General features: G+C 40.7%; 3 protein-coding genes and 1 long non-coding RNA gene across 7 annotated transcripts; 2 read left to right on the forward strand and 2 right to left on the reverse strand.

Annotated features, from left to right (window-relative positions):
* The first annotated feature begins 593 nt into the window (after positions 1-593).
* rangap1b (Ran GTPase activating protein 1b) lies at positions 594-7,010 on the forward strand. The gene is made up of 16 exons (XM_086065225.1): positions 594-683; positions 1,015-1,131; positions 1,207-1,334; positions 1,415-1,474; positions 1,596-1,775; positions 1,853-1,987; positions 2,188-2,346; positions 2,413-2,526; positions 2,918-3,017; positions 3,109-3,193; positions 3,256-3,424; positions 3,563-3,646; positions 3,725-3,827; positions 3,904-3,992; positions 5,423-5,544; positions 5,628-7,010. Exons 2-16 carry the CDS (start codon positions 1,020-1,022, stop codon positions 5,710-5,712), a joined length of 1,725 nt encoding a protein of 574 aa, XP_085921351.1. The 5' UTR covers positions 594-683; positions 1,015-1,019; the 3' UTR covers positions 5,713-7,010.
* A 731-nt stretch (positions 7,011-7,741) lies between these two features.
* Positions 7,742-16,072, forward strand: chadlb (chondroadherin-like b). The gene is made up of 11 exons (XM_086064852.1): positions 7,742-7,809; positions 9,223-9,399; positions 10,541-10,735; positions 10,847-11,002; positions 11,075-11,220; positions 11,283-11,564; positions 11,631-11,850; positions 12,580-12,853; positions 13,491-13,903; positions 14,021-14,187; positions 14,262-16,072. Exons 2-11 carry the CDS (start codon positions 9,223-9,225, stop codon positions 14,542-14,544), a joined length of 2,313 nt encoding a protein of 770 aa, XP_085920978.1. The 5' UTR covers positions 7,742-7,809; the 3' UTR covers positions 14,545-16,072.
* Positions 15,484-25,875, reverse strand: l3mbtl2 (L3MBTL histone methyl-lysine binding protein 2). Of its 4 annotated transcripts, none has more exons than XM_086064854.1 (18): positions 25,789-25,875; positions 24,978-25,409; positions 24,784-24,898; positions 24,583-24,716; positions 24,423-24,501; positions 21,776-21,855; positions 21,562-21,679; positions 20,180-20,314; positions 20,024-20,109; positions 19,698-19,947; positions 18,392-18,453; positions 18,166-18,270; positions 17,941-18,085; positions 17,597-17,679; positions 17,280-17,514; positions 16,087-16,146; positions 15,834-16,007; positions 15,484-15,733 (listed from the first exon to the last, which is right to left on the reverse strand). In XM_086064854.1, exons 2-18 carry the CDS (start codon positions 25,323-25,325, stop codon positions 15,663-15,665), a joined length of 2,280 nt encoding a protein of 759 aa, XP_085920980.1. In that variant the 5' UTR covers positions 25,326-25,409; positions 25,789-25,875; the 3' UTR covers positions 15,484-15,662. The 4 variants fall into 4 exon arrangements, with proteins under 4 accessions (XP_085920980.1, XP_085920981.1, XP_085920979.1 ...); XM_086064855.1 differs by having other exon boundaries at positions 16,087-16,143; positions 24,975-25,409; XM_086064853.1 differs by having other exon boundaries at positions 24,975-25,409.
* Positions 21,997-22,502, reverse strand: LOC147156983 (uncharacterized). The gene is made up of 3 exons (XR_015091775.1): positions 22,467-22,502; positions 22,256-22,361; positions 21,997-22,014 (listed from the first exon to the last, which is right to left on the reverse strand). It is a non-coding gene; the product is annotated as an uncharacterized LOC147156983 (long non-coding RNA).
* Positions 25,876-25,942: the final 67 nt, after the last annotated feature.

Here is a 25,942-nt window from a genome sequence, read left to right on the forward strand (position 1 = left end):
GTTTCTAAACTATTTGCCTTATAGTTGTATTATTGTTGTCCTTATTGGTTGCTTTAACATGCTTTAAAGTTGAGTTATTGCCTCTAGGAGTGGCAGTTTTTCCCAATAACTACATTATACAAACATTACAATTATACAATATACATTAGGCAATGTATAATTGCTTGATTGAATATTGCTTTTACCATGTGTAATAAGTATTAAAAAAAAATAGTAAAAGTGGCCCTTCTACATTACTGTTCAGGCACAATTGAATGAAAATTTCAACTACAGTATTCATAATGTAATTAGGACTAGTTGATGATATCTATAATGTTCTGGATGGTCAGACCTTTTAATTGTTCAGAGTGCTGAATTGCTCGCATGAAAACACTACTTTTGCCACCCAGAAGTGTGTGTGACGGCATAGTGAAACGTTAAATTTACCATACACAACCAAATACAGATACATAACTATTACAATTTACTATGTTATAAATTTACGTAACTAGTTTACATGGCGAAATCGAGCATTTTTTATTTTTTTTATATATTTATTTTGTTTCCAACTAGTGTGACGTAACCGACCAAAAAGAAAACCCGGAAGACGTGACGTCACACGTTTAGCAACCGGCGCGCTTCTCAGTTCTCACTCACCGGTCGGCGTGTTTTTGCGATTATTTCCGTGGAATTCGCTGTCGGCGGTGAGCTCCTTCTCTTGGTCCCTGAAATTTGCCTTCCTATAGCGATGTGTGGCTGACCATAACACCTCATTATTTCTTGGCAAAGGTTGAACGCAGCACGTTGTGAGCTAGTTGTGCTGTTCACATGTCCGGAGTAGCACCTGCTAGCATCGATTGAGCTAACACGCCCAAGCGTCTTTGTTGTGACTATTTTTGTACTTAACGTCAGTTGTACGTTCGAGAAACGTTAGTTATTCAGTCGAACGTCACTTTGGCCGATTTGTAAGTTCAGGTTGTTCAAAACTTACCTGCAATGACCTAACGCTTGTTTTTGAATGTCTCCCTCCCTAAGACATCATGGCTGCAGATGACATTGCCCAGCTGGTTAATACTCTTTCCAAGACCCATTTAGGAGATGGAGAGCTAAGCTATAAAGGCCTGGGGCTTAAGCTAGACAACGCAGAATCAGGTTTGGCCAGCCAGTGATGGATGTCAATCAAATGCGCCGTGTTGTATTATTTCTTGAGAATGTGTGCTTCTGCAGTGGAAGAGCTGGTCCAGGAGATCGAACAGTACCAGGATTTGAGAGTTTTACGCTTGGAGGGAAACACTCTGGGTGTGGACGCAGCCAGAGCCATTGCCAAGACACTGGAAAGCAAAGATCAGCTTCAGGTACACATTATCAAGACTAACAACTTTGGACTTGCTATTAACTCACTCAATGTTATTCTTTTTTTTCTTTTTCTTTTAAGAGATGTTACTGGAGCGACCTTTTCACTGGAAGACTACGCTCTGAAATCCCAGTGGCCCTGGTGAGAATCCCCCCTATTCATGACAGATTTACACAACACATTTCTGACTTTATTTGTAAAACATTCCAGATCAGTTTAACTAAAGAGTACATAAAAAAAAAAAATTGTATGTTTGCAACAGAAATCACTGAGCAGTGGATTAATGATCGCCGGGGCCCGTCTGACCGTGCTGGACTTGAGTGACAATGCTTTCGGACCGGATGGTGTGAAGGGGATCGATCAGCTGCTCAGAAGCGCCGCCTGCCACACGTTGAGGGAGCTGAGACTAAACAATTGTGGAATGGGAATCGGAGGAGGAAAGGTGAACTTGAAGATGAGAATTCACGACAAACACCGTTTTTCAGAACTGATCATGAAAATGCTTTGTGCTCTCTGTAGATCCTGGCTGAAGCACTGTTGGAGTGCCACAGACAGTCATTGGTTGTAGGAACTCCACTCAGACTCAGAGTATTTGTTGCTGGGAGGAACCGATTGGAAAACGAAGGAGCCAGTGCCTTGGCCAAGGCCTTTCACGTAAAAATATCTGCTTGATTAACACCTCTTTTGATATACTGGCTGCAAGTAGAAATAACAAATCTGATACATTTTCTGATACTGCTACTCAAAATGTGTGCAATGTGGTAATCTATAAACATTCCGTTATTGTTTTTATTACTTTGTGTGTGTGTGCGCTGTTTTGTTTATTTTTCTCTTTTTTTAACGCGACACTTCAGACGATGGGTAGCCTGGAGGAGGTCCACATGCCGCAGAACGGTATCAACCACGCTGGCGTGACGGCTTTAGCTGCGGCCATGCGACACAACGCAGATCTCCGCGTGCTCAACCTCAACGACAACACCTTCACAAAGAGGGGAACGCTGGCTATGGCTCAGGTCAGGCCTCTTGACTCCCAACACAAGTATAACACAAAATCATGACACTGCCGTTGGCCCTTACAGGCTCTCGGGCACCTGAGGAACATCCAAGTGATCAACTTTGGTGACTGCTTGGTCCGTTGTGAAGGCGCCATCGCCCTGGCGGCGGTCCTCAGGGAAGGGTTGCCAGTCCTCAAGGTTAGCACAGCAAACTGCATATGTTTATTATCTTTGTTACAAATGACTTTTGGATTTGGAATTTTTATTCTTAGTTTTCTACAGCAGGCAATCTAGCAGCATGGTGCCCTAGTGGTTAGCACATCTGTCTCACAGTTCTGATGTTTGGGGTTTGAATCTCAGATGTGGTCTTCCAATGGGTTTTTTCATGTTAGCGTCATTGAGGAATTCAATAAATAACTTGTCCAAAGAACGTAATTGTGAGTAGCTAAGAAGACATACAGCAATACACTTCACAACATAAACATGACACAATATTAGATCAATTAAATGTCATGGTAATAATTTTGATTAAAAAAACAAAAACGAATTGAATCATCTTTTAGGCACTGTATGACATGTCTGCCTACAGGAGCTGAATGTGTCATTTGGCGAAATCACAGAGGCAGCGGCCCTCGTGGTGGCTCAGACGCTCATGGACAAACCTCACATGGAGAAAGTGGATCTGAACGGTAGACACATTAAAAAGGCAGAGGGAATGATGTCATTTGTTTTACTGCGTATAACCCGTGCATCTGTCCGTCCGTATGTCGGCCAAGACAGGCAACTGCCTGGGGGAGGAGGGCTGCGAGGCTCTAAGGGAAGTGATGGAGAGCCAGGACAAAGGAGACATGCTGGCTTCACTCAGGTAAAACGGTGCAGGAATTGCAGTTTGTTGTCAGCGATTCTGATCCCAATTGGTCTTTGTAGTGATGATGAGGGGGAAGCTGATGACGAGGATGATGAAGATGATGGACATGAGGAGGATGATGACGCCGACGCAAGTAATGGATGTAATGGTTGCAACGAAGAAGACTCTTTTGTTAAAGAAAATGGCACGACAGCAAATGGAGAGAGTCCTTCGAAATCACAGTTTCCTGTAAGATGACAGTACTCGGATTGTTTTCGTATTTTGGTTACCACAATGAAAACAATAGTTATTTTGTAAAGAAAGACAGCATGGTGTACCTAATATTGTGGCAGGTAAGTGTATGTAAAGTTTTGTGTGGTACCTTAGGAAGAGGTCTCATCTTTCCTCGACTGCCCGTCTGCCGAGAAGCTTCTTGAGCTGGGAGAGATGAGGAGACACCTGCTACCGGAGGTGGGGGTTTGAAAAAAAACAAAAAACAATGACATCATGATTTTGTGTACACTTTACAATATCTCTTCCTCTCACCAGGTAAACATTTTGGATCCACACGAGGCTGTCGAGGTCCTTCTCAAAGTGGCTTCTTTGTACAGCGAGGAGCCAGTGGCGAAGGCTACTGTGCTGGAAACTTTTGGTAAGTCAGATGCAGAAATAGGTTATATTTGTCTTTGAAAAGATGTGATTGAAAAAAAAAAGTCTCCATCTCGCAGACATGCTGTTGAGGAAGCTTCTGTCAGGTTCAGCTCTCCAAGCGTACACCACCCTTTCCACACTGCTGGTCCTCATAGGAGTCCTCAAGGTATGACTGCAGTCGCTAACTTCTTGGTGTCGAAGAACTATGTTGAAGTGAGGAGAAGGAAGGCCTCTCTAATAGGGCTGGATGACTAACCGAAATGTTATCGCAATTTTGATTTTTGGCTTCTCTTGATCATTCAAATGGAATGAGTGAAGAAAAACAATGAATGTGCAGAACGCTGCGGTACGTTTACAAGTTACCTACGCTGTGAAAGGATGCTGAATGCACCATGTAGCTTGTAGCTAGCTTGGATCTATATATATAAATGTGTGTGTGTGTATATATATATATATATATATATATATATACATACATATACATATACATATACATTTTTTTATACTGGAGCATACAGAAGGCTTTGATGCAGCCTCAGAACTGAAGAGAATGCTTGAAACAATGGTCGTAATTACAAAAACGGCCAGCGGGTGGCAGCAGAGTAAAAGAGATCAACCAGGGCCATGTTGCAACAAGCTGTTTCCCCTACTGATTTGTGAATAATGATGAAACTTAGCTAATAGCTATATTCTAATGCTAACTGCTGCAAAACAGAAAGAGATATAAATATACTTTTTTTTCTGATGAAAGAAGAGTCTAATCTTTCTTTTGGTAGGTTCCATATTTTTATAGCACAACATTCTGTGGGCCTTGCAAAATGAGTCAAAATCCAGAAAAACAGCCGGGAGCGAAGGGGGTTGCTTCAGTGAAAATGGCTGGGAGTGAATGAGTTAATGACACTCCAGTTGGAGTTAGCTGTAAAACGAAACACACAATAAGGAGAATTACATACATGTGTTTTTAAAACATCACTAGCCTAGCGTTAATGTTAAGGAGCTGTCAAGCATGACGGATCCCATTCAAATACTAACAAAAAGTTAGCATCAACTTTGGGAATAATAGTCCTTCAAATAACGAATATTCACACACAAATGCTGCGAAAACACATACCCACAACACTACTCACAGGCACAAATTCCTCTCAATTTGTGGAAAAGGATTTATTTTAACAGAATTCAATCGCAACTTCTGTTCTCATTGTAAGCGTGTACACTATGGTTGCACGGCACCACACTGCCCCTAAGAGGCCAAAACGTGCAGGAACACCCAGGATTTGTTTTGCAAGTACGTACGTTTTAGTAGTATACAGTATTTTTATTTTACTTTTTTTATTGTAGCTTCCTTTTTTTTATACGGATTGACAGAATTTTCTTTTCCTCAAAATTCAAGGATACAAATATATTCAAGACTTTTTTGGGGGGGGTCATACTGTAGCACTAATTTCCACATGATTTGACAAATTTTCAAATCAATAATTGTTTTATTAATCTTGATTTAGTATTTTACCATAATCGTCCAGCCCTACTCTCTAATAGTAAAGTCGTTTTTCTTTCTCTTTTTCAAACTTCCCCACTGTGTCTGTCTCTGTGTTTCAGGGAGAAGGGAAGAAGAAAAAGGAGCCACTAACACCAGGCCTCTTGTTGTGTTTGGAACATGCGGTCCAGCAGGATTACTTCGCCCAGCATCACGCCTCACTGCTTCACACCATCCTGTCTAAGTAAGGAACGACACCGCTTCAACGCGATGCTGCCATTATGAAGTGTTTGTTTTATACTTCATTATTTCTGTGCCACTCTACAGCAACCGCAAGGCTCTCAAGTCATGCTGCGGCAGCATGGACAGGTTAAGTTCCGCGCTTGAGAAGAGGTGCCTCGACCAACCCTGATTAACCACCAGCAGGATATACACGAACACACTGGGATGTACTGGGTTGGATTTCCTCTAAAATAGAGGCTTCCTCAACCACTTATTTCCACTCATTTGTATATTTTTTAAAAGTCTGTCCAGTATCTCCTCATTTTGATATTTTTATTCATGCTAGGGATTTATATTTTTATAGAAAATAGTAAAATACACAGACACGACAGCAAACTGGCGATGTCGTTGAGGGGATGAACGTTTACAGTAAAAACTGGCAGCTTTTTTGTTCTGTTTTGAAAGCATGCACTTTGACGCCACTTGGAAAAGGGATTCATCTCAGTCCTTCAGGCACACCCTCCTCTTAATGCATTCATATCAATTCAGGGACTTGATTCACAGCTCTCTCTTAGCTCCCCGTTGTTGTTGGTGTTTATTGGGTTAAAAACATGTAGAACAACTTTACACTGCAGGTCCAAATGGCCAATTTTGATTTAATGGCTATCCAGTTTGTTTGGAACGTCACGGAATGTTTCCATGTACAATTGAAGTTGAGCCATATTCAATACGGCTGTTTACACTGACGGGACACATCGTCGTCAGTTTAACAAACACAAGTGCACAAACGTGTCGCCATATCAACATATGTAAAGTGTTAAAAATCATTAGCCTAACAGCATAGTGAGAGTTGAATATTTTCAGAATCAAATCAAAACTATGACAGAAAAGGGTAACTATGCTATTAGGCTAATGAAATATTCAATAGTAGTGTTTAGTTGGCCTTGAAGGTAAGCGCGCCTGCATGGGTCTTCGTCTGCAAATTTGTGTTTTTAAGGCTAGGCACGCCTCTAATGTAGCATATGTAGACCTTAATTGATGGTGTGTGGACATCACCAATGTGTGTACTGTATGTAGATCACGTCAAGTTTTCCCCCATTTATGCTGCTATTGCTATGCCATATACGGCACCCAAAATGTACAGAATTGGCTCACTTGAAACAAGCAGTGTATCGTAAATATAGCCTTAAAGGAAACAATTACACTGACTGTGTTTAGATGCACTTGCTTTTGTTTCAGCCTTATTCAGCGTTTCAAGTTCTTTAATGGAAAACAAAAAGTCTGGTCGTGATTTTTGTCATTCAGCAGTCTTAATTAAAAAAATAAGTCACATGTTCCTCTCTGGGGTCACGTGTAAATTCCACAATTACCTCGTATACTTAACTGAGCATTTAAAGGGAAAATGTATATTCTGTAATTGTGTTTAGAACATGTATGTTGACTTGTAGTAAAACCTCATAAATAAATAAATATAGCTAATCCAACGAGCCTGACTTGTCAAATTACTCATCTTTTATTATTTTCCATAGTATTATAATAGCTGTTCTCTATCATCCCTGAGGGCTGCTCCATTATGAAGAAAATATTAATCACAATTATTTTTGGTAATTATTGAAATCACAATTAGCATGATCATTTATTTTTTGGTACAAAACAAGAAAATGTTTAAACGTAAAAAATATTAAGATGTAATGTAATTAAATTAGGTATTTTAGAATTTTAAAAAGTTGCAAATCTATTCATTTAAACAACTCAAAATTTGTATTAATATTTTTTAAGATTATGCTGATTTTGTATTTGTGGAGTGTAATAATTGAAATTGTAATTACATTTCGATTAATTGCACAGTCCTACATAGGTGTAACGCTCATTTTATGAAATAAACCAGGGGTGCTCAAATCCGGTCCTCGCGAGCCCCTATCCAGCCTGTTTTCCATGTTTCTCCCCACTAACACACCTGATTCATGATCAGATCGTTATCAGCTCCTGCAAAGCTTGCTGATTAGCTGATCATTGGATTCAGCTGTGCTGCAAGAGGGAAACATGGGGGGAAAAAGGCTGGATATGGGCTCTCGAGGACCGAACTTGCGCACCCCTGATATAAACGCAACAATTATGTACATTTCCTCGTGTCTGATGAGCAAGCAGTAGCGTGTGTGGCATGAGTTGGAGTTGGAGTGGGCGTGTTAGCGAATGAGGGGATAAACTCAGTTTGTTTTGGCGGCGGGTGGGCAGCATCCCGTGAGAGGCAGCCGGCAGAACCCACCAGTAACTGGACGGAACCAAGGTGAGTCCACTTTACAACCTGAACCTGTTTGAAAATACTTTAATACTACTTTATATTATATTTTATTTTATATTCATAAATATGAGTGTGAAAATAGCATAGCGGGATGCTAACAACCTTTTAAGGATATCTACGTCAATGAAAAAAAAAAGGTGGGGGTCTTACGACGTTTCGAGGTTACGAACGTTGGGCTTTTTAATTTTTGTACAAATATGACTAATTACTACGTTAAATTAGTCTATTTAGCGAGCGGGACAGCGGCGCGGTCGTAACCCGAGGACCCCGTTTTTGTTTACCCAACATCGGACTCGTTTTATTGATTTGGTAAGGACAGCACAAAACTATTACACTAATTCAGTAAAATTTCAGGCCGAATTTAGGCGCCATTGACAAAACGCGCAAGGAGGACTAAACGTGTAATTTGGTGCTTTTCTCTGTAATGGTGGCCATGGAAGAGATAGTTGTTTAATTTGTTTGAGTCCGGCTACAAAACGCTGTTATAAACCGGCAACAGTTATGTTTACGGTCTGTTACTGCAGCGGATCCGCCTGCATGGTTAAATAGCTCAGAGTTGATGCACACCTCCAGTGGAAAAGACGTTTTGGCACCGGCTACTCAGGAGAGACACTGAGCGTCTTTGTGCACAACAACCTGCATATGCGTCTGCACTGTTGATCTCAGGGGGGGGGGCTGATGCGCACAAATAGTCCTGGTGGAGGAATTTCCTCCATCTCTAATTTTGCTGAAACCGTATTGAATAGAATAATCACAGTTCAGTCGATACATAAAAATATGCTTTAATTGACAATATCATGAAAACAGCTCCAATAACCATCAGGTGTAAACGCTGCAGGTCGCAGGTGAACCCTGGGCAAGGTCACCTCTGAGTGGGAATCAATCCAACGCTACACTGTCAGCGACCCCATCGGAGACTCCAAATTTCATAATGTGGAGCTTTTCGAGTCCATTGTTGTGGATCAAGGCGGTTGATCCAACATGGGAATGTGGTTTTAAGGCATTCCAGTGAGCACTGAGGCTGGCTCATCTTGCCAAAGTGGCACTAATCCCCCTCAGAGCCCCACCCTTTAAAAGTGTAGAGTCATATTAAATATAATGGAATAGCGGCAAAATGAATGTAACTCATCATTCAAGGTGATCATTAACTTGGATAGGCGCTTTACCCCTTGAATACCGAACATTTTACAGTATCCAAGGGGGTAAAAAGAGTGACTGAAATTTCTGTTTGTACATCAGCACAGTCCCGGTAATGTCAATCACAGTCTGCATCATATTCCCTTCCAGTAAGAACACAGCTCATTTTGTTCATGTTCTAAAATAAAGCCCGTCTGTGTCTCGCTACCAAAAAGTCGCCATCTATGTGCTTGACGAAAACCCTCTTATTTGGCCTTCCAGATGTACTCCCAGCTCTCTCTCGACACCCCGTGGGTCCCTCTTTTCAGCCTCACACTTCTCTTCCTCCCCGTGGCGCATGCCGCAAAATGTCCACAGCAGTGCGTGTGCGACCAGATCCAGCTCACCGTAACCTGCATCAACAAGAACCTCACCCAAGTTCCTCCCACTGTGGATGAGGTATTCATGTCACATTGAACCCCCTTTCCGTATTTGCAAATTTGCAAATTTTGATGACTGGGAACTTTTGAAGTGAGTTGAGGAGCTTCATTTTGACCAGGGTTCTGCAACCTGCAGCTTTGGGGCCACATGTGGCTCTTTAGTCCCTCTCCTGTGGCTCCCTGTGGATTGCTAAAATGTTTTTTGTAAAAAATTATATCTTTCTAAATATTTATTAAAATTTTTTAGATGAAATATTCTTTCAAGTTATTGTATTGCTGTTAATGTTTTATGTTATGTTTTATGTTGTGTTTTCTGTAAAGCGCTTTGTGGCAGCTAAGGCCGTTTGAAAGCGCTATATAAATAAAGATGAATTGACTTAAATGAATTTATGTTTTAGATGAAAAAAAAAAGAAATATTAAATGTAAAAAAAACATTTTTAAGTTGTCAAGGAGAGACGAAAGGTAGATGAATAAAATTACCCAAAAATGCCCAAAATGGAAGAGGAAAAGCAGAAAAGTATCATAAAAAGTCTATGAAGTTTCCAATAATGTCACAGAATTGGCCCAAAAATCGAGTAACCATAAAATGTCCCAAAAAAATAAGAAATCCCGAAAATTACAATAAAATGTCAGCAAAATTGCCCAAAAAGTCAGATTTTTTTTAAAATTAAAAGGCAGAAAGGAAAATATTTAAAAAGCACTTATAAAATATCCTAAAACAAAAGAAGAAGTCCTGAAAATTACCATCAACACAAAATTGTCAAAAATACCAGAAAATTGATAGCAAAAAAAAGGAAAAAAATGTCCAAACAAGGAAGTAGAAAGGCAGAAAATTACCATCATATGTCCATAAAATTGCCAAAAATGTCAGAAATTTGACAGAAAGGCATAAAAGTCTAAAATGTACGAATATTTTTAAAAAAAATGGTGGGAAAGGTAGAATAAAATGAATTGATATTTTTGTGGTGCAGCTCAAATTAGCTCTTGGGCCCTCACTCAGTACCTTAGACAAACACTAACTCCAGACGGGTTTTCTGTTATGTGGCCTCAGACGTGTTTTCTGTTATTTATTTGGCCTAAAAGTTATCAACCATAATGTGGCATGGCATGGCTAGGAATATCAACTAATGTAGCTGCAATTGCATTTCTCCCTGTCTAGATTACGGTGAAATTGGACCTCCGAGGGAACGACATCCAGGAACTCCCCACCGGAGCGTTCAAACAAACTCCGTACCTCACTCACCTGTCTCTGCAGCGCTGCAACATCCGCAGGGTGAAGGAGGGCGCCTTCCGAGGCCTCGGCCGCTTGGTCTTCCTCAACCTGGCAAGCAACAACATTGACATCCTGTACCAGGTGGACTTAATAAAAACACAAAGCAAATCTTAACTCATTTACTGCCGTGGACGGCTTTTAACGTCAAAAATATTTTTTTACCTCAGTTTTCCTTTACTCTGTGATATACAGGAATCATTTGACGGTCTATCCTCGCTGAAGCAGCTCATGATAGAACGCAACCGCGTTGAGGAGATCCAGCCTGGGGCGTTCTCCCAGCTCGGCTTCCTCAACCTGCTGTCGCTCACGCACAACCAGCTCGTTTACATCCCGAACATGGCCTTCCAGGTAAGCACACAACAGCCTCATGCCAAGTCAGCATTTTGTAACATAGTTTACAGTAGTCCTTTCTTTCGACAGGGCTTGCAGAACATCAAGTGGCTTCGCCTCAGTCACAACTCGCTAAACTACTTGGACATTGAAGCCTTTGCGGGCTTGTTTACACTCAACCGGCTCAGTGTGGACCACAACGAGTTGCAGTTTTTTCCCACCGAGACCATGACCAGGTAGGTTGACATTAGGGCTGGGCCATTTTTGCGATTTCCTTCTTTGGCCATCTTTGGCGCAGATTGCCAGAAGTGACCCGCCTGGATTTGAGCTACAACCCCATGACTTACCTGGGTGAGGAGTCCGTATCCATGGCCAAGCTGAGCCACCTCTTCCTGGACCACGGTTCCCTGCAGGACCTGGCCCACACGGCCGTATCTAAGTGCCCCAGCCTCACCCACTTGGATCTCAGCCACAACCAGCTACGTGTCATCCAACCCTTCTCGGAAGGCAGCCCTAAGATGGCGCGGCTCCAGTTGGCCGGAAACCCCATCTACTGTAACTGCTACATGCGTCCGCTCAGGTGACCGCAAGCACACAAACACTTCTCTGTGGACTCCACTTGACTTGTCTTTTCATCATGTTACAGGGAGTGGGCCATCCGTAGTAAGGTGAAGTTGGTAGGAACCTGTGCGGGACCATCACATCTTTCCGGAGAGATCCTGGAGGCCGTCCACCCTCCAGAGTTGCGTTGTCAGAGCCAGGAGGCCATGTTGAAGGCGGAGTTTGAGGAAGCCAGTAGAAGGGCGCCGCCACCCACTCAGGAGCCGGAGAACAAATTCAAGTGTCCCGCTAACTGTGTCTGTGAGGTGAGTATAGACTGGAACGTCACTCCAAATGGCAAAATTAACTGAAGCAACTGTATGTAGCCTAGGCAAGAACCATATTTGGGAACTTAAGATAGATGTGACCTGATTTATGAATTTTTTGAGCTAGGCTTTTTTTTTTGCTGAAATTTTAGATATGTTATTAAGAAAAAGGCGCTTCAAGCTGCTTATTGTCACTCCCAGTTAAACATAAAAATAAACATAAAATGTTTGTCAAACATAAAATAAAGAGAACTACGCATTGTGTATTCAAAACAATCACATAACTTTGCCTTCAAGTCAGCTAGCTTAATGCCAACACATAATGGGAGCCAGGGGTAATGATTAGCATCCTGTCGCAGTATTATTTGCCGTCGTCAGATGCAATGTCTGTAGTACACTGCCCCCAGGTGGCCAAGACCAGAACGAGCAGACCAATGACGATTTGAATTGATGTAGCTAAAACTGTTTATATTTTATTTATGTCATTACTATGTTTTACTACAATATTACTGTATACAGTGGTATTTTTCTTATTAAATTAAAACCTTTTTTTAATTCCAATACTGTACAAGAAAAAGGCATTTCCATTCATTTCAATGGGGAAAGATGATTTGAGATACAAATATTATGAGCTACGGAATAAATTAACTCTATGATTCCAAAACTCATAGAATTTACTATGTAACCTTGAGAATGAGTTAATCTTCCCCCTCTCCGCCCTGAAAACAGGCCGAGGCGCACCATTCCTCCTGTGAGAACCGCGGTCACGCCAAAATTCCTCGGGGCTTCTCTCCCGACACGCGCCTCCTGGACCTGCGTGGCAACAACTTCCACTACATCCCCAGCAACAGCTTTCCTGGCGTCTCCCAAGTAGTGTCTCTGCACCTACAGGGCTGCAAAATCGTGGAGGTGGAGGGCGGAGCTTTCAGTGGCATGAAGGGCCTCATCTACTTGTACCTGTCGCATAATCTCATCTCATCCCTCAGTTCCGAAGCATTTAAAGGTATTTGGACTACAAACAAAAAAAGATCTTGTGATATGATCATCAAATACATCTTGTCTGACATCATCCATTTCCCAAAACGAAGACAAACTATTGCTACACTTTCCTGAAAAGAAAATATTTAAACAGCCTTTTATTATAAATTGTACTTGCGCATTGTTCAGTTTCTAAAATGTTGCATTTTCCTCAAAAGATTTGCATTATTTCTTAAAAAGAAGACAACCTAATGATGTTGCACTTTTTTTTTTTAAGATTCCACTTTGTGGGCTATTAAATTGGACTTGTCCACATTGTTCATTTCCTAAAAAGAAAAACAACTACTAATGTTAAACATTATTAAAAAGATGTCATAAATTGTTAAATTGCACCTTTGTATTATTTATTAAAAAGAAGACAAACTAGTGACGTTGCACACACACACACATATATATAAAGGCAGTTTTGTGTGTTATTAAATTGGACTTGTCCACATTGTTCAACTTTCCTAAAAAGAAAAGATTTATGTAAGCTGTTAAAGCTTTATCTTACAAATATCCCCCTCATAAAGCAACCATAACTATAATGTGGCCTGCGAAGAAACCATTTTAACACTGCCCAAGTTCCTGTTTCTTCATTGGGTGTGTACTATAATCCACAGGACTCCCTCAGCTGACTTACCTCCACCTGGAGAAGAACAACTTCACCATCTTCCCGAAAGGAGCCTTCAATTTGCTTCCGGGACTACTTGCGCTTCATTTGGAGAACAACACCATCGCCAAGCTTGAGGCCAACGCCCTGAATGGCGCCGAGAGCCTCAGAGCCCTCTACCTCACGGGGAACGCCGTTGAGCACGTGTCACCTAAGGCTTTGGAGCAGGCCGCGGACCTCGATACGCTCCACCTGGCAGGGAACAAGCTGAAAGAAGTGCCCGCTGAAGCCTTGAGCAAGTTGGGCAACATGAAGGACCTGAGGCTGTCGGGGAACGCCATTCGCTGGGTGGGACCGAATGCTTTCCAGCCTTTGGGGAAATCACTGAGGGAGCTTTATTTGGATAATATGGGATTGGAGAAGGTGAGTTAATTTTGTCCTAATTCACTGCCGGCCATTTTAAAGCATTTTGACATTTACTGTATGGTATAGAAGTGTTTTTTATACAAAAATTTACATGGCTGTTTTTTTTTTTTTTAGATGTCAGAGAGCTCCCTGGCTGGCTTGGGTCCAGGTTTGAGGAGTCTCTTCCTGGAGGGTAACCATCTGGAAGAAGTGCCGGACCTCCATCCGCTCACCTCCTTGGAGGTCATCAACCTGGCGGACAATCCTCTGATGTGCAACTGCCCTCTGCTGCCACTACGCCTGTACGTCTCCACTCGACATTACTCACCTTGTTATTGCAGTTCCCAATTTTCCATATTTTTTCCTCCTCATCAAGATGGATTGAGAAAGTCAACCTAAAAGTCCGAGCCACCTGTGCCAACCCGCCTGAGCTGAGGGGTCGCAGAGTCAAAGACGTTCATGTTTTCAAAGCCTGTCCAGGAGGTGCAGCCCTCCCATCCGTTCCCATTGTTGCCCCGAAACGCGCCAAGACGCCCAAGGCCACAAAGCCCAAACCGATGCACCTACGCAGCGGCGTTAAGCAGGGTAAGATGCTCAAAAGCAAATCCAAACTGCGCAAGATTCCAAAGATGAAAGCAGTCAAGAAAACAAGAGACTGAGCAGGATGAGAACCTGCTGTGTGATTGCTAAACCAAAGCTACAGTAGTTTCATGTTTGCAGGATGTTCTCAGTCGAAAATAGTCGTTCAGTCTTCATAGCATTTGATGCACACCCAATAGTTGGATTTACATCCACCCAGTTTTATTTGCGAAAATAAAACTGAATGGAAACGGCAGAAATTCGATAAAGGGCTCAAAATTCGCAAAAAAAAGTTGTATGCTTAGAAGTGGTGGAAAATGCAAATTTTGCCTATGGAAACAAGTTTTGCGAATAACCACTGGCGAGACCGGATACGCGTCACATGTTTTGACCGGATATTATGTCACACGTACGTTTGTAGTCCCAAAGCAATGTCGGATGATGAAGTAAGGTATGTTTGGGTAGACGCCAAAACAGAAATCTTTATGGAATTAGTTAAAGAAGAGACTATTAATGCTATTTTAGATGAAAAACAGCAAAGAAACGCTGCGGTTTATCAAGAATTACAAAAGCAAACTCATACGGTCTTCGCCTTTTAAATTACTGGCGGATCGCATCTCGTAATGGTGTATACGGCAGGAGTAGCCTCTCAATATTCGCAAAAGAAGAACCGATGGAAACGGGCATAAGTCCCATGTCCGGGAAAAAAAAAGTTGCGTGCCTGTTTAGCGCAATTTCAGTAAATTCGCTTAGAAAATTTGAAACAATTGGATGGAAACCTGTCTAATGACACTCATGTTTTTTTAACTCTAGTATTTGAACTCAAATTAATTTTTTTAAGTATTTGAAGTGGTCATCAATACAGAACTGACAATCCAAAGTGGCGATCCAAGCTTGAATAGCACCCACTTTTGCATTCCCACCAACTCTGATAAAAAAAATAAAATGCAAATAAAAATCTTATGTTTTCTTTCAAATACATTGAGCAATGGCAAAATATAATTAGAAGGAAAACAACATTTATTTGAGATTTTTATTACGAGTCTCTGATTCATCCCAGCCTGCTGTATCCACACCGAAGGGCCTTTGCCCAAAAACTTTGTTTCTTCTGTATAAACGTAAAAATATCAATAAATAATAAAAAATCCCCACGTATCACGTCGTGATCCGCAGTCCCTCTGCGAGGTTTCCTGAAGCATTATTTTGGAGCGTGACTGGAGATCAGCGTCTCCATTTCCACCTCCTCGATTTTCACTTCCACTTGAGGGACTGACGAGATGGAACAAATTCGGTTAGTAGCCAGAAAATATGATCGATACGGTTGAAAAAAGAAAGAAAGGAAAAAGTCATCCAGCTTCTGTTCCCTTACTGTCGTGCTCCACCGGTTCACTTTTGGGTTGAGCAAGTGTCATCTCTGGAAGAGAAGCCAATTCTTTCTTGATAGGAGGTTGGACAGTCGTGTTGCCCGAAGGCGGTTTTTGATCGTCGTCATCATCGCGAAGGGGATGAAGAAGCTGCAAGCGCTTCTTTGCATTCCTCCGCCCTTGAGTCAAGTAACATCAAGCGTTGGCATGACAACATGTATGAAAATAAAGTCTATGATGGCGAGATGGAAAACTTACTTTTTTTCCCATACAAAGGCACCTTTGGCTTCTTGGCCTGTACCACCTGGTCTTCTACTACTGGGGACACAGAAAGCACCACTGTCATTTTAGTCAGTATGTATGTAATTTGTATTTTATTTTTTGTTATAGCCGCATCCTAAAACCAATGAATACATCTTTTGTAGAATAACCAATATCGGACAAACATGGCACAGGGTTTCTCCAGGTACCATCAAATCTAATTGAATGTTTTTTAATGCAGTTTTTAAATGCAACTTGAAACTGATTTAATGCTCATGTCGTACTGAATATACATACATATACTGTTAATGTAAGTTTTTCATGCTCTTGTAAATAACATAAAAGTGGACAAATATGTTTACCAATGTGGTTTTATCTTAGTTCATGAAGACAGTATTCAAAGTTACAGTTGAGTCATATTTGTTATGAGGTCATTTTCTGCCACTAGGTGGCATTAGTGTTTCATGTTGGTGAAATTTAATGACAATGCTTTTTAACTAATTTGCTTCCAAAAACATTATATTTTAAATATTGCCATGGTCCCAAAAACATATTTATACGTTTATGTTTTTTTTATGCTAGAGCATACAGAAGGCTTTGGTGCAGCCTCTGACATAAAGAGGTCGCTTAAAGCAATGGTAGTTATTACAAAAAAACGGCCAGCAGGTGGGAGCAGAGTATAAGAGATCAGCCGGGGCCATGCTGTCAACAGATTTGTGAATATTGATGAAACTTAGCTATATTCTAATGCTGATTGCTGCAAAACGGAAACAGATAGATATATACCTTTTTTTCCCTGATGAAAGAAAGAGACTAATCTTTCTTTTGGTAGGTTCTATGTTTTTACAGCAATAGAACAATATTCTGTGGGCCTTGCAAAATCAGTCAAAATCCAGTAAAGGAGCGAAGGGGGTTGCTTCCGTGAAAATGGCTGGGAGTGAATGAGTTAAGAGTGAAACGTTGAGTCTTATTTGTTCTGAGGTAATTTTCTGCCACTAGGTGGCATTAGTGTTTCATGTTGGTGAAATGTAATGACTTAATGCTTTTTAAGAGGCCGCAGAAACCCTGTAACATATATTATACTGTAAATGACGTAATGACGTTTAATGCTATTTTGTCTGCGGTTCACCAAGCACCCCCTCAAACATAACGAGTCTTCGTGCGTGAGAGAGTCGTGATTAAGCGTTTACCAAGTCCAGGGGGCGGCTGGAGCTGGTATCCGGTGAGATGGCACCACCCAATGGGGTACAGGTCTGGAGACTCGTGGTCGACCCACTGGTCGAAATCATCCTCCCAGCCGTCGAAGTGGATGAGGAGCAGGCGTCCCACGCTACGCTTCACCGTGGCCACGCACACCAGCCGTGGCTCCATCAGGTCCACCGCTTCCAGTTTCACGTTGGGGGAGATGCCATGACCTGGAAAGTCCTACCCAGGTGCAGAAATCCACATTTAAAGCGATTGTGCATTCATTTAGTAAAAGATGATTTATTAATTTTTTATTCCTTACAGTGTTGAACAGTTGTGGAGGTGCAGCTTTTGAATTGGTCTCTGTGAGATAATTTTCCCAGGTGAAGGTCTTGGAATCAAAATCTGTCAGATTAACACTCAGGATTAGTATCTTTAATTTGGAATTGAAAAGAGTAAATTATTCTATCTCAAATCTTAGAAATGTAATCAAACGTGTATAATATATAGGTACATCAAGTAGAATATTGTGGATAACAGAGTGAAATAACTAATGATTTTAGGTTTTATAATTTTGATATAAACATTATCCCCAAATAAATAATGGATTCAATACGAGGTTTTACTGTGATGAGGAAATATACCACAAAGCATATTCCCGATTACCTTGTGGCACGGTGAGAGGAATGTTATTCTTTTTGCAGAAGCCTTTGGGTAGGAGGGCGTGAGAGGAGGCATGGTAACAGAACCAGTCAGCGGCATGCGCCGTCCCGCCGTCGATGCCGACCATCAGGTAGCCGTCTGACAGCACCTGTGGAAAAAATACACAGAGGATAAATGTCATGTCTTCAATATGTTTGTGTCGAATTGTCAGAATTTTTATGTTTTAACCTTGTGTACAGTTGCCACGCAGATACTGCCCAGGTTTAGAGGGTCGATGGCCTCGAGCTTCATTCCCTCCTCAAAGTAACAGCCGTCCATGTAGACAAACCTGGGCTGAAAATCGATGACTTAAATGTTAAAGATATTTTTAACAACGGGGTTAGATATTATGTCAAAAATCAGCAACAACAAATTCATTTTTACTACAATTTTCGAAAACCCAACTGTTATTTACCTTTTTAAAGAGGTTGACGGTGCTATCACAATTCCCCTTCAAAGGGCCTGGTGGTTTTCCACCTGTGACACACACAAAGCAACTCCATGGTAAATGATTCAAAATCTACACTAAATAGTAAACAACTTTCTTTTATTTTATTTTCTACCTTAAAGATATTCAACAATGCTGTTAGACTACAAAATATTGTCAGAATTGGAACGTAACAGCTAATTTCCACACTGCAGGAGCGATTGGAGTTATAAATACAATGAAACAGCGCAATTCAAGGGGATCGAGACGGAGCCCTGTGGCGCACACTGAAAGTCCTTGAGGAATTGATTTGATGCCACTAAAAAAAAATTCTAATTGCCTATACGAAAGCCATTTTTAGTTCCTGGCACCAGCATACTAAAAGATGTCGGCAGTGATTCTCAAACATGGGCTCCCTCTAGTGCTCAGCAAAAGAATCACTCCATATGTACATTGCAGTTCTATTTAAAGGGATGCAATTTTCAGCAGTAAGAATTTGTCTATAATTGGATAAATTCATTTGTTATGTACAATTACTACCTTTAAACAAATGTTGCCACTGGTGTTGAAATCCAGTTATAAAATTTATTCTAGACAAAATTAACTTTTTATTGCTGAAAATGGCTAAACGAGTCAAGTATAAATAAAGTCACATTAAAACCAAGAATTGTTTTTAAATAGGGCTGGGTATCGATTCTTATTTCCTCAATCGATTCAATTTCAACTCACAAGAGTTGAGTTAGATTTTTCCCAGATTCAAATCACTCAAGTTCAATCAGATATTAATGATGGAACATCAATTCTTCTTAAATGTCAAGGACATGATTAAAACCCCCACAAATATTACATTTTAATAATAAAGTAAATTTTGTGGCGGTAGTAACTGGTCAAATGTTTTAGTTTATTAATAAAAGTAACACGTGTTATCACTTAAGTGTTCCACAAACATTGACATGAGCAAGGATGAGATGAAAATATTTTCATAATTCTAATTCAATAAATTTAAATATAAACTTAAAAGATTCTGAAATGTCTAAAAGTGCAATAGGTCAGGTTTTTAATAAATGTAAGAAAATACTTATAAATTCATGTGAACAGTAAATTTCAAGAAAACAGTAAGATACAAAAAAGAAATAAATATTTTGAAATAAATTGGATTTTTTTAAACCCAGCCCTAATTTAAACCAATAATTGTGTTTAAACATTTGCCCAGGTACAATTTATAAGCATACACCTAAAAATTCAGCAAATAATTGACATTCCAAAACATGCCTAATAAAAACAGGGGACTCACTGGGTGTTCTAATGTCATGACCCACTAGTTTGGACCAACCAATCGGATGCAGGAGAGGACTAGCCAGGTGGCACCAGAAATCTGTGATGACGTTTTCAGGGGAGTCGCTCTGGTCCATGTACAACAGCCGTAGGCGCCCGCCGGTAACGGACGCTATGACGGCCTTGCGCGTCCGGCTGATGTGTTTGGGGTCGACCACCTCCACGCGCATGCCCACTTTGAAGGACTGCTGCTTCAGGCTCTCGCTCACCTAAAAGGACGAAGGAATGTGCGCAATCGAGTCCGACGCTGACATCATACTTTTTGTCTGTTTTCGCGAGTTGTACCTTTAGGTAGAAGTCAACGGGCAGCGTGTGGGCCCCCACCATCTTTCTCATCAGATACCCTTTCCAGTCAAGAATGTTGGTCACATCTACAACGCAAATTGTCAAAATAGATTTATTGATGCTTCATTAAGAGCTCGATCATAAATGCATGCTCACCTTGCGGAGGCACCAGGAGCTTGCCGGTCATGGCGCACCAACCGATGGGATGCAGCTCGCCTGAAACGAGGCTGCACCAGAAATCGCGGCTGCTGTCATGCTCAAAGCCCTCGTACCGCAACAAGGCTTTATATCCTGGCCAGAGGAGAGACAAGTTTTAATGGAGTATCTTCATACAGTAGTGATGGGAAAATGAAGCTTCATGAAGCGCTTGCAATATATATATATATATTTTTTACTGATGGTAAAGGCTAGTGCAATGGATATTGATTACATTTCCACTGCATCTTTAAAACAAGAGTGCCATCTAGGAGCAAAAAATAAATAAAATCATGCGTGCTTCATGAAGCTTCATTTGTCCATCACTATCATCCAGTTATCAGTGGTGTTTAAACTCCATTGCAAACTTTACAGATGTTACCTCTGCTCTATTCTTGCTAAAGGGGTGGAAAATAAGTGTCATTTTAAAGTGCATAGTTTGTTTAAATGCAGGGCTGCTCGATTATGAAGAAACTATTAATCACGATTAATTTGGTAATAATTGAAATCACGATTAAGACAATCATTTGTTTTTTTTGGCACAAAACAAGAAAATGTTTAAACATGTAAAAAATATTAAGACAAATAAATTGCTTTGAAACACTATAATTACGCACGTTCCTTTTGGACCAAACAAGATTGATTACATTTTTAACTCAAAATCGTATAAATAAAATGTTTCGATACTTTGTCCCGCACTCCCAGAAACGTATTTATACGTTTGTTATGAGCATACGGACGGCTTTGATGCAACCTCTGACCTGAAGAGGTCGCTTAAAACAATGGTAGTTATTACAAAAACGATCAGTACAAGAGATCAGTAAGCTCTTTTGCCAGTGTTTTTAACAGGTTTGTGAATATTGATGAAACTTAGCTATAATTTAATGCTAATTGCTGCAAATGGAAAAATTCAAATATACTTTTTTCCCCTGATGAAAGAAAAGACTCTAATGTTTCCTTTGGTAGGTTCCATGTTTTTATAGCAATAGAACACAATATTCGGTGGCTCTTGAATAATCTGTCAAAATCCAGTAAAACAGCCAGGAGTGAAGGGGGTTGCATCAGTGAAAATGACGGAGTGAATGAGTTAAAAAAAAAGTGCAAATATATCAATTTAAACAACTCAAATTTAGTATTAATAATCTTTAATTTTTGTTTACAATTATGCCGATTTTGTAATTGTGGAATGTAGTAATTGATATTGTAATAGAATTTCGATTAATTGCACAACCCTACTCAAATGTACTATGCATCGAGTCTCTTCTCAGTCTTATGCTCAGTTTAAAAAATAATGAACAGGAACAATTTGAGGAAATGTATCAAAAGTGGGAACATGTACACACCTGCAATTTGTATGACAGTAGCGATCCAGTAAGCTTTCGTGGGCAGGACTGCATTGGTGTTTAAAACTTCTACTTTTATCCCAACACTGATGTCGTCCCATTGGCCACACATGGGAACCTGTGGAAGACCCCCCCCAAAAAAAGTGTTTTGCACTGCGGATGTAAATTTACATTTATTTATATTTCATGGTTCGGCTGTATTTGATGCACTCACATGTCTGAAGCAGGAGACGGATGCCCCCAAAGATGTTTCCTTCTCCAAGTAGTTGCCCCATTCAAACAGTGCAACGGGTCCTACAAAATAAAAAGAACAGTTAACTTCTATAGCAAGTTAGCAACACAAGAACCATATTTTTCAGTATATACCACTCACTGCAAACTTTCTTTCTCTTGCTTAATGTTTACAGTGACAGTGAGAGGACACAGGGGGAGGGGGGGGGGACACCATAACATCTATTTTAAGAGAATACAAAATAAATAAGAATCCAATGATTAAAACATAATGAAAAGACCTTTAAAAAAGTGCTGAAAACTCAGTATTTTCGTTAATTGCACGTGATCCGGTAGTCAGCTGAAACAGGGACATGGCAGAGTGCAAATGCACCGTGAGGCGTTTTCCCACTCAACATCGAGCGTAGAGTTGAAATTTGAAGTTGACGCCGACGAACACTTTCAGGGCAAAGATATTTCAAACCTGAAATGTATCCAGCCGTATCGTATTGAACCTTATCTGGATAAAGGAGCTTGTGCACATCTGGGTCCGGGGTCATCTTCGGACTCTGATGATTGCAACTACCAGCCTAAAAAAAAAATATATATGGCAAATTACATGTACACAATTTAAAAACAAGGTGGAGGGCAAATCATTCTTCTCAAATTGGTTTGTTATCAATTCATTTGCTTACATATTCCATGCCCACACCGGTTTCCTCATTTTTATCCGGCTCATACTCCATGAAGTCATCCACCAGCTGAAAGAAAGTTTGAACTTTGTTAAATAAATATACTATTTTGTTACATGTATATCTACTTCTACTCTTGGGATGGTGGCTATGGGTGGTCTCCCCCCATTCTTATTTGTTATAGAGGGACTACATTTCAATAATAAAATGTAAATGGCCCCTATTAGACAATAATAACTTAATAGGAAAGCAAAATGTGGCGTCGCTGTGTTGATTTGAGTTGTTACCTGTTTCCTTGGTCTTGTAATGCGTGTCGATTGATGTTTCTTTACAGCAGGTGCTTGTCCATATTTCTTCCTTGGAAACAAAGTCGGTATTGCTGATGGCAGAAGTATCTTTGAGCGTTTCACCTTAAAACCAAGTGACTGCCTCAGGGCCGGGAGCGGGTTGAAACAGTCCTCTTCGAAGTGTGCGCTGCACAACATCGACATATGAGTGGGCGTCCACCGAACCCTTGTCCGTTGAACTTTCTGCGTCCATAATTCGCGATAAATCTTATCTTTGGGGAACCGAAACATGTACACGCCATCCTCCCGACGGTTCGTACAATAGCCGGCAGCGCAACGTAACGGCATTGTCCAAAATGAATCCGATGAAAACCCACGTTGCACCCTTTCAGCCAGCAAGTCGACTTCAAGCAAGGATGCCCGCTCCTTTAACCCGGTGACGTCACTTCCGCCGCATTCCACGATTTGCCAGTAAATAATGTTTGTAGTTGGCCGGAAAATGTCGGCGTGCAGTTCAAAATCCATTACATTTCGGTTGATATGTATTGATTCGAGGGACCGTTCAATGCGACACGAATATTATACCTTTTCATAAAACATCTAAAAATATGTTTGTTTGTTTTTTTAAAAAGGGTCCCATCATAATAAATCATTGAGTATTGTCGTACGCACTCCATCTCAGAAGGTGGCGGTAATGCACCAAAGGTGTTGGCTAACCGCTACTTAAAAGAAATGATAAACAAAGCAAAAAACAACAACAAATCGAGATCGATATATACATGACTGACTTCAACCGAAAGTTTTCAAGTTAGAGAGAATTTTCTCAAGAAGATGTATCTTTTGGTGTTGTTTTGAAAGATGTTGTTGATGACTATCTGGTTAACGCTATTCTTATCCTCGGAATTTTTTTTCTACACAAATGTAAATTCTTGAAGGTTAAACCAAATTTCTGCTATTTTCACGAGTTTAAAAAAAAATAAAAAATCACTTAGCAGTGACATTCGAATAATACACATTGCGCACACATATTTAAAAATAAAATAAAATAATAAAGGTAGCAGTCCCCAAACGTTTGCGTAACAAAATAAAGTATAGACAATTCATAACTTTTCCAGCTACGGGCTCAATCAGCTTCATTTCCAAAATCCTTGATTTACCTTCTTTTTTCTTTTTTTTAATCATTGTTTCCATTTTAAAATAAAGAATCCGATTTACCATTCTGTGTTCAGGAGGCTGCCGATGTTGTGCTTGTGCTCAACTTCTGCAGCTTGAGACTGTTTAGCACTGTCTTCAGAGTATGAAGACAACCCAGGATGTGCACAAGCCCCTTCATAGATAGGGATCCAACCTTTACCCTGAGACTGTTCGTCATCTACAACTTCAAATTCCAAGTCTACACTTGACAGTGAGTCGGAAAACACCTCATGATCCATGTCACACTCTGCCATGTCCCGATGCTTGTTCAGCTGACTTCCGGAATCAAACGTGGCCCGATGATGTCGCACATGCACCGAGACAAACAAGGCGGTGGGGCCAGTACATTGCGCAATTCAGGAAAAGATCGAGTTTTCTGCGTGTTTTCAGATGCTAACGTTGTAATGCTTACAGTGAGCAGTTTGTACAATCACCAGATAAGTGTGTGTTTGTGCATTCACGTGTGTGTAGCCCTCACCATCCAGTACTGCCACTTGTGCTGAGCGAGCTTTTGTAAATTTGCCCAAGACTTTGGCTTTTTTTGCAATAGGATTTTCCTGCAGAGAACATATTAAATTGTGATTTCAATGCATATTTAATGTAGTACTTGTTGACAGAAGGACAATAATATTTCTTACCTGCAGGCGTGTCCGTGTGTTTGACTTCTTGAAGCGGGACGCAAAGGTGCGTGCACAGGTTATATTACAGAAACGTTTGCTTTTTGAGTAAAAGCTGCTACGGTAGCCAGTTGTGCCACACATCTCGCACGCCACTGTAAAACAATATTTTTTTCATTTCCCATTCTTTATACACGTTCCCTCGTTTTACTATGCACCTACCTGTTTTTTCCTTTTTAGGTTGATCTCTAGGTTTTCCTCGTTTCTGACGTTCCTCATTACTTGCCCCATGTGACCGTGATGGTACTATTTCATTACTTTTTGTCTGTGAAGGAGTCTGTGGAAAAAGACACAATTTGAAATCTCAATGCTTTATCTTGTGGAGTGAACATTTCGATACAAAAACTACTCACTGCTGTAATATTACACTCTTTTGGCTCTGCATTAATGTTTCCGTGTTTGATAGCAGGAAGGCAGTCATTACAGCCAGTGCCATTGCAGGAACAGTGCGGGCGAACAAACACAGTGGGAACCGCCCCAGGTCTCAGCTTCGGAACCCCGAAGGGTGATATGGACTCAAAGTAATCTTTACCAAAATGCTCACTGCAGAGGTAACAGTTGGGTGAGGCGAACCAATCGTTGCGAGTACGCTGAACCTGCTTCTCCCATTTGCGAAATTCCTCTGGGTCTTTGGGGAATCTAAAAAGTGTCACGTTGTTTTCAGAAGATTGGCCACATCCGCATGCGACACAGTAGTATCGCATCCTGTGTTCTGCTCATACAATACAGGTGACAGCAGATCTACTCCCACAACATACTTCTTTCACACGGTATGTCCTTCCTCAATTCTGTGAATGAAACAGAATGATTTTTTGATGACATTGTTTTATTAACAACGTGCATTGGAATGCTAGTGCATTGGAACAAGGGTTTAACAAACAACTGATAAACAGGATATACATTACATAACGTGATTCAGTTAGTACAAAATTAAGAAGGAATAATTCCTTCATGTGGGTTAAATTCACAGTGGAAAAGATGGGCTAAGAACCAACAAGTATCTGCAGGCAGTCAGTGAACCGATTACAGTTCAAGACCTACGTGCTAATCGTTAGCATCTTTGTAAATTTAACAAAACTACTAAATAAAAGCAATCGGAAGAATACAATACAAAACATTTTCATAAGATCGTAATAATTCGCTGCATACATATTTGAAGTTACTTACAGAAATGCCGTGATATAGTTGTTTGCTGGCCGAGTCACTAACAGGCGCATACGTTGTACGTCATCATTGTCGAACGACTGTATTCTCGCGAGACTACCTGCGTTTTAGGACTAGGGGGCGTGAGATTTGACGTTTAATAATAATTGCTCACGCG

Source organism: Leptonotus elevatus, chromosome 20, assembly GCF_054856555.1.
Source record: "Leptonotus elevatus isolate MCC_2025b chromosome 20, RoL_Lele_1.0, whole genome shotgun sequence".
NCBI lineage: Eukaryota > Metazoa > Chordata > Actinopteri > Syngnathiformes > Syngnathidae > Leptonotus > Leptonotus elevatus.

Coding starts and splice junctions, on each gene's coding strand:
- chadlb (XM_086064852.1), top strand. CDS start 9,223: ATGTACTCCCAGCTCTCTCTCGACACCCCGTGGGTCCCTCTTTTCAGC. Junction 11,221..11,282: donor CCCACCGAGACCATGACCAG/GTAGGTTGACAT, acceptor TCTTTGGCGCAG/ATTGCCAGAAGTGACCCGCC. Junction 11,565..11,630: donor TGCTACATGCGTCCGCTCAG/GTGACCGCAAGC, acceptor ATCATGTTACAG/GGAGTGGGCCATCCGTAGTA.
- l3mbtl2 (XM_086064853.1), bottom strand. CDS start 25,325: ATGCGATACTACTGTGTCGCATGCGGATGTGGCCAATCTTCTGAAAAC. Junction 16,147..17,279: donor CCAGCCGCCCCCTGGACTTG/GTAAACGCTTAA, acceptor CTGTGTCCCCAG/TAGTAGAAGACCAGGTGGTA. Junction 16,008..16,086: donor GCCTTTGTATGGGAAAAAAA/GTAAGTTTTCCA, acceptor ACTTGACTCAAG/GGCGGAGGAATGCAAAGAAG.
- rangap1b (XM_086065225.1), top strand. CDS start 1,020: ATGGCTGCAGATGACATTGCCCAGCTGGTTAATACTCTTTCCAAGACC. Junction 3,828..3,903: donor TACTGTGCTGGAAACTTTTG/GTAAGTCAGATG, acceptor TCCATCTCGCAG/ACATGCTGTTGAGGAAGCTT. Junction 3,993..5,422: donor TCCTCATAGGAGTCCTCAAG/GTATGACTGCAG, acceptor TCTGTGTTTCAG/GGAGAAGGGAAGAAGAAAAA.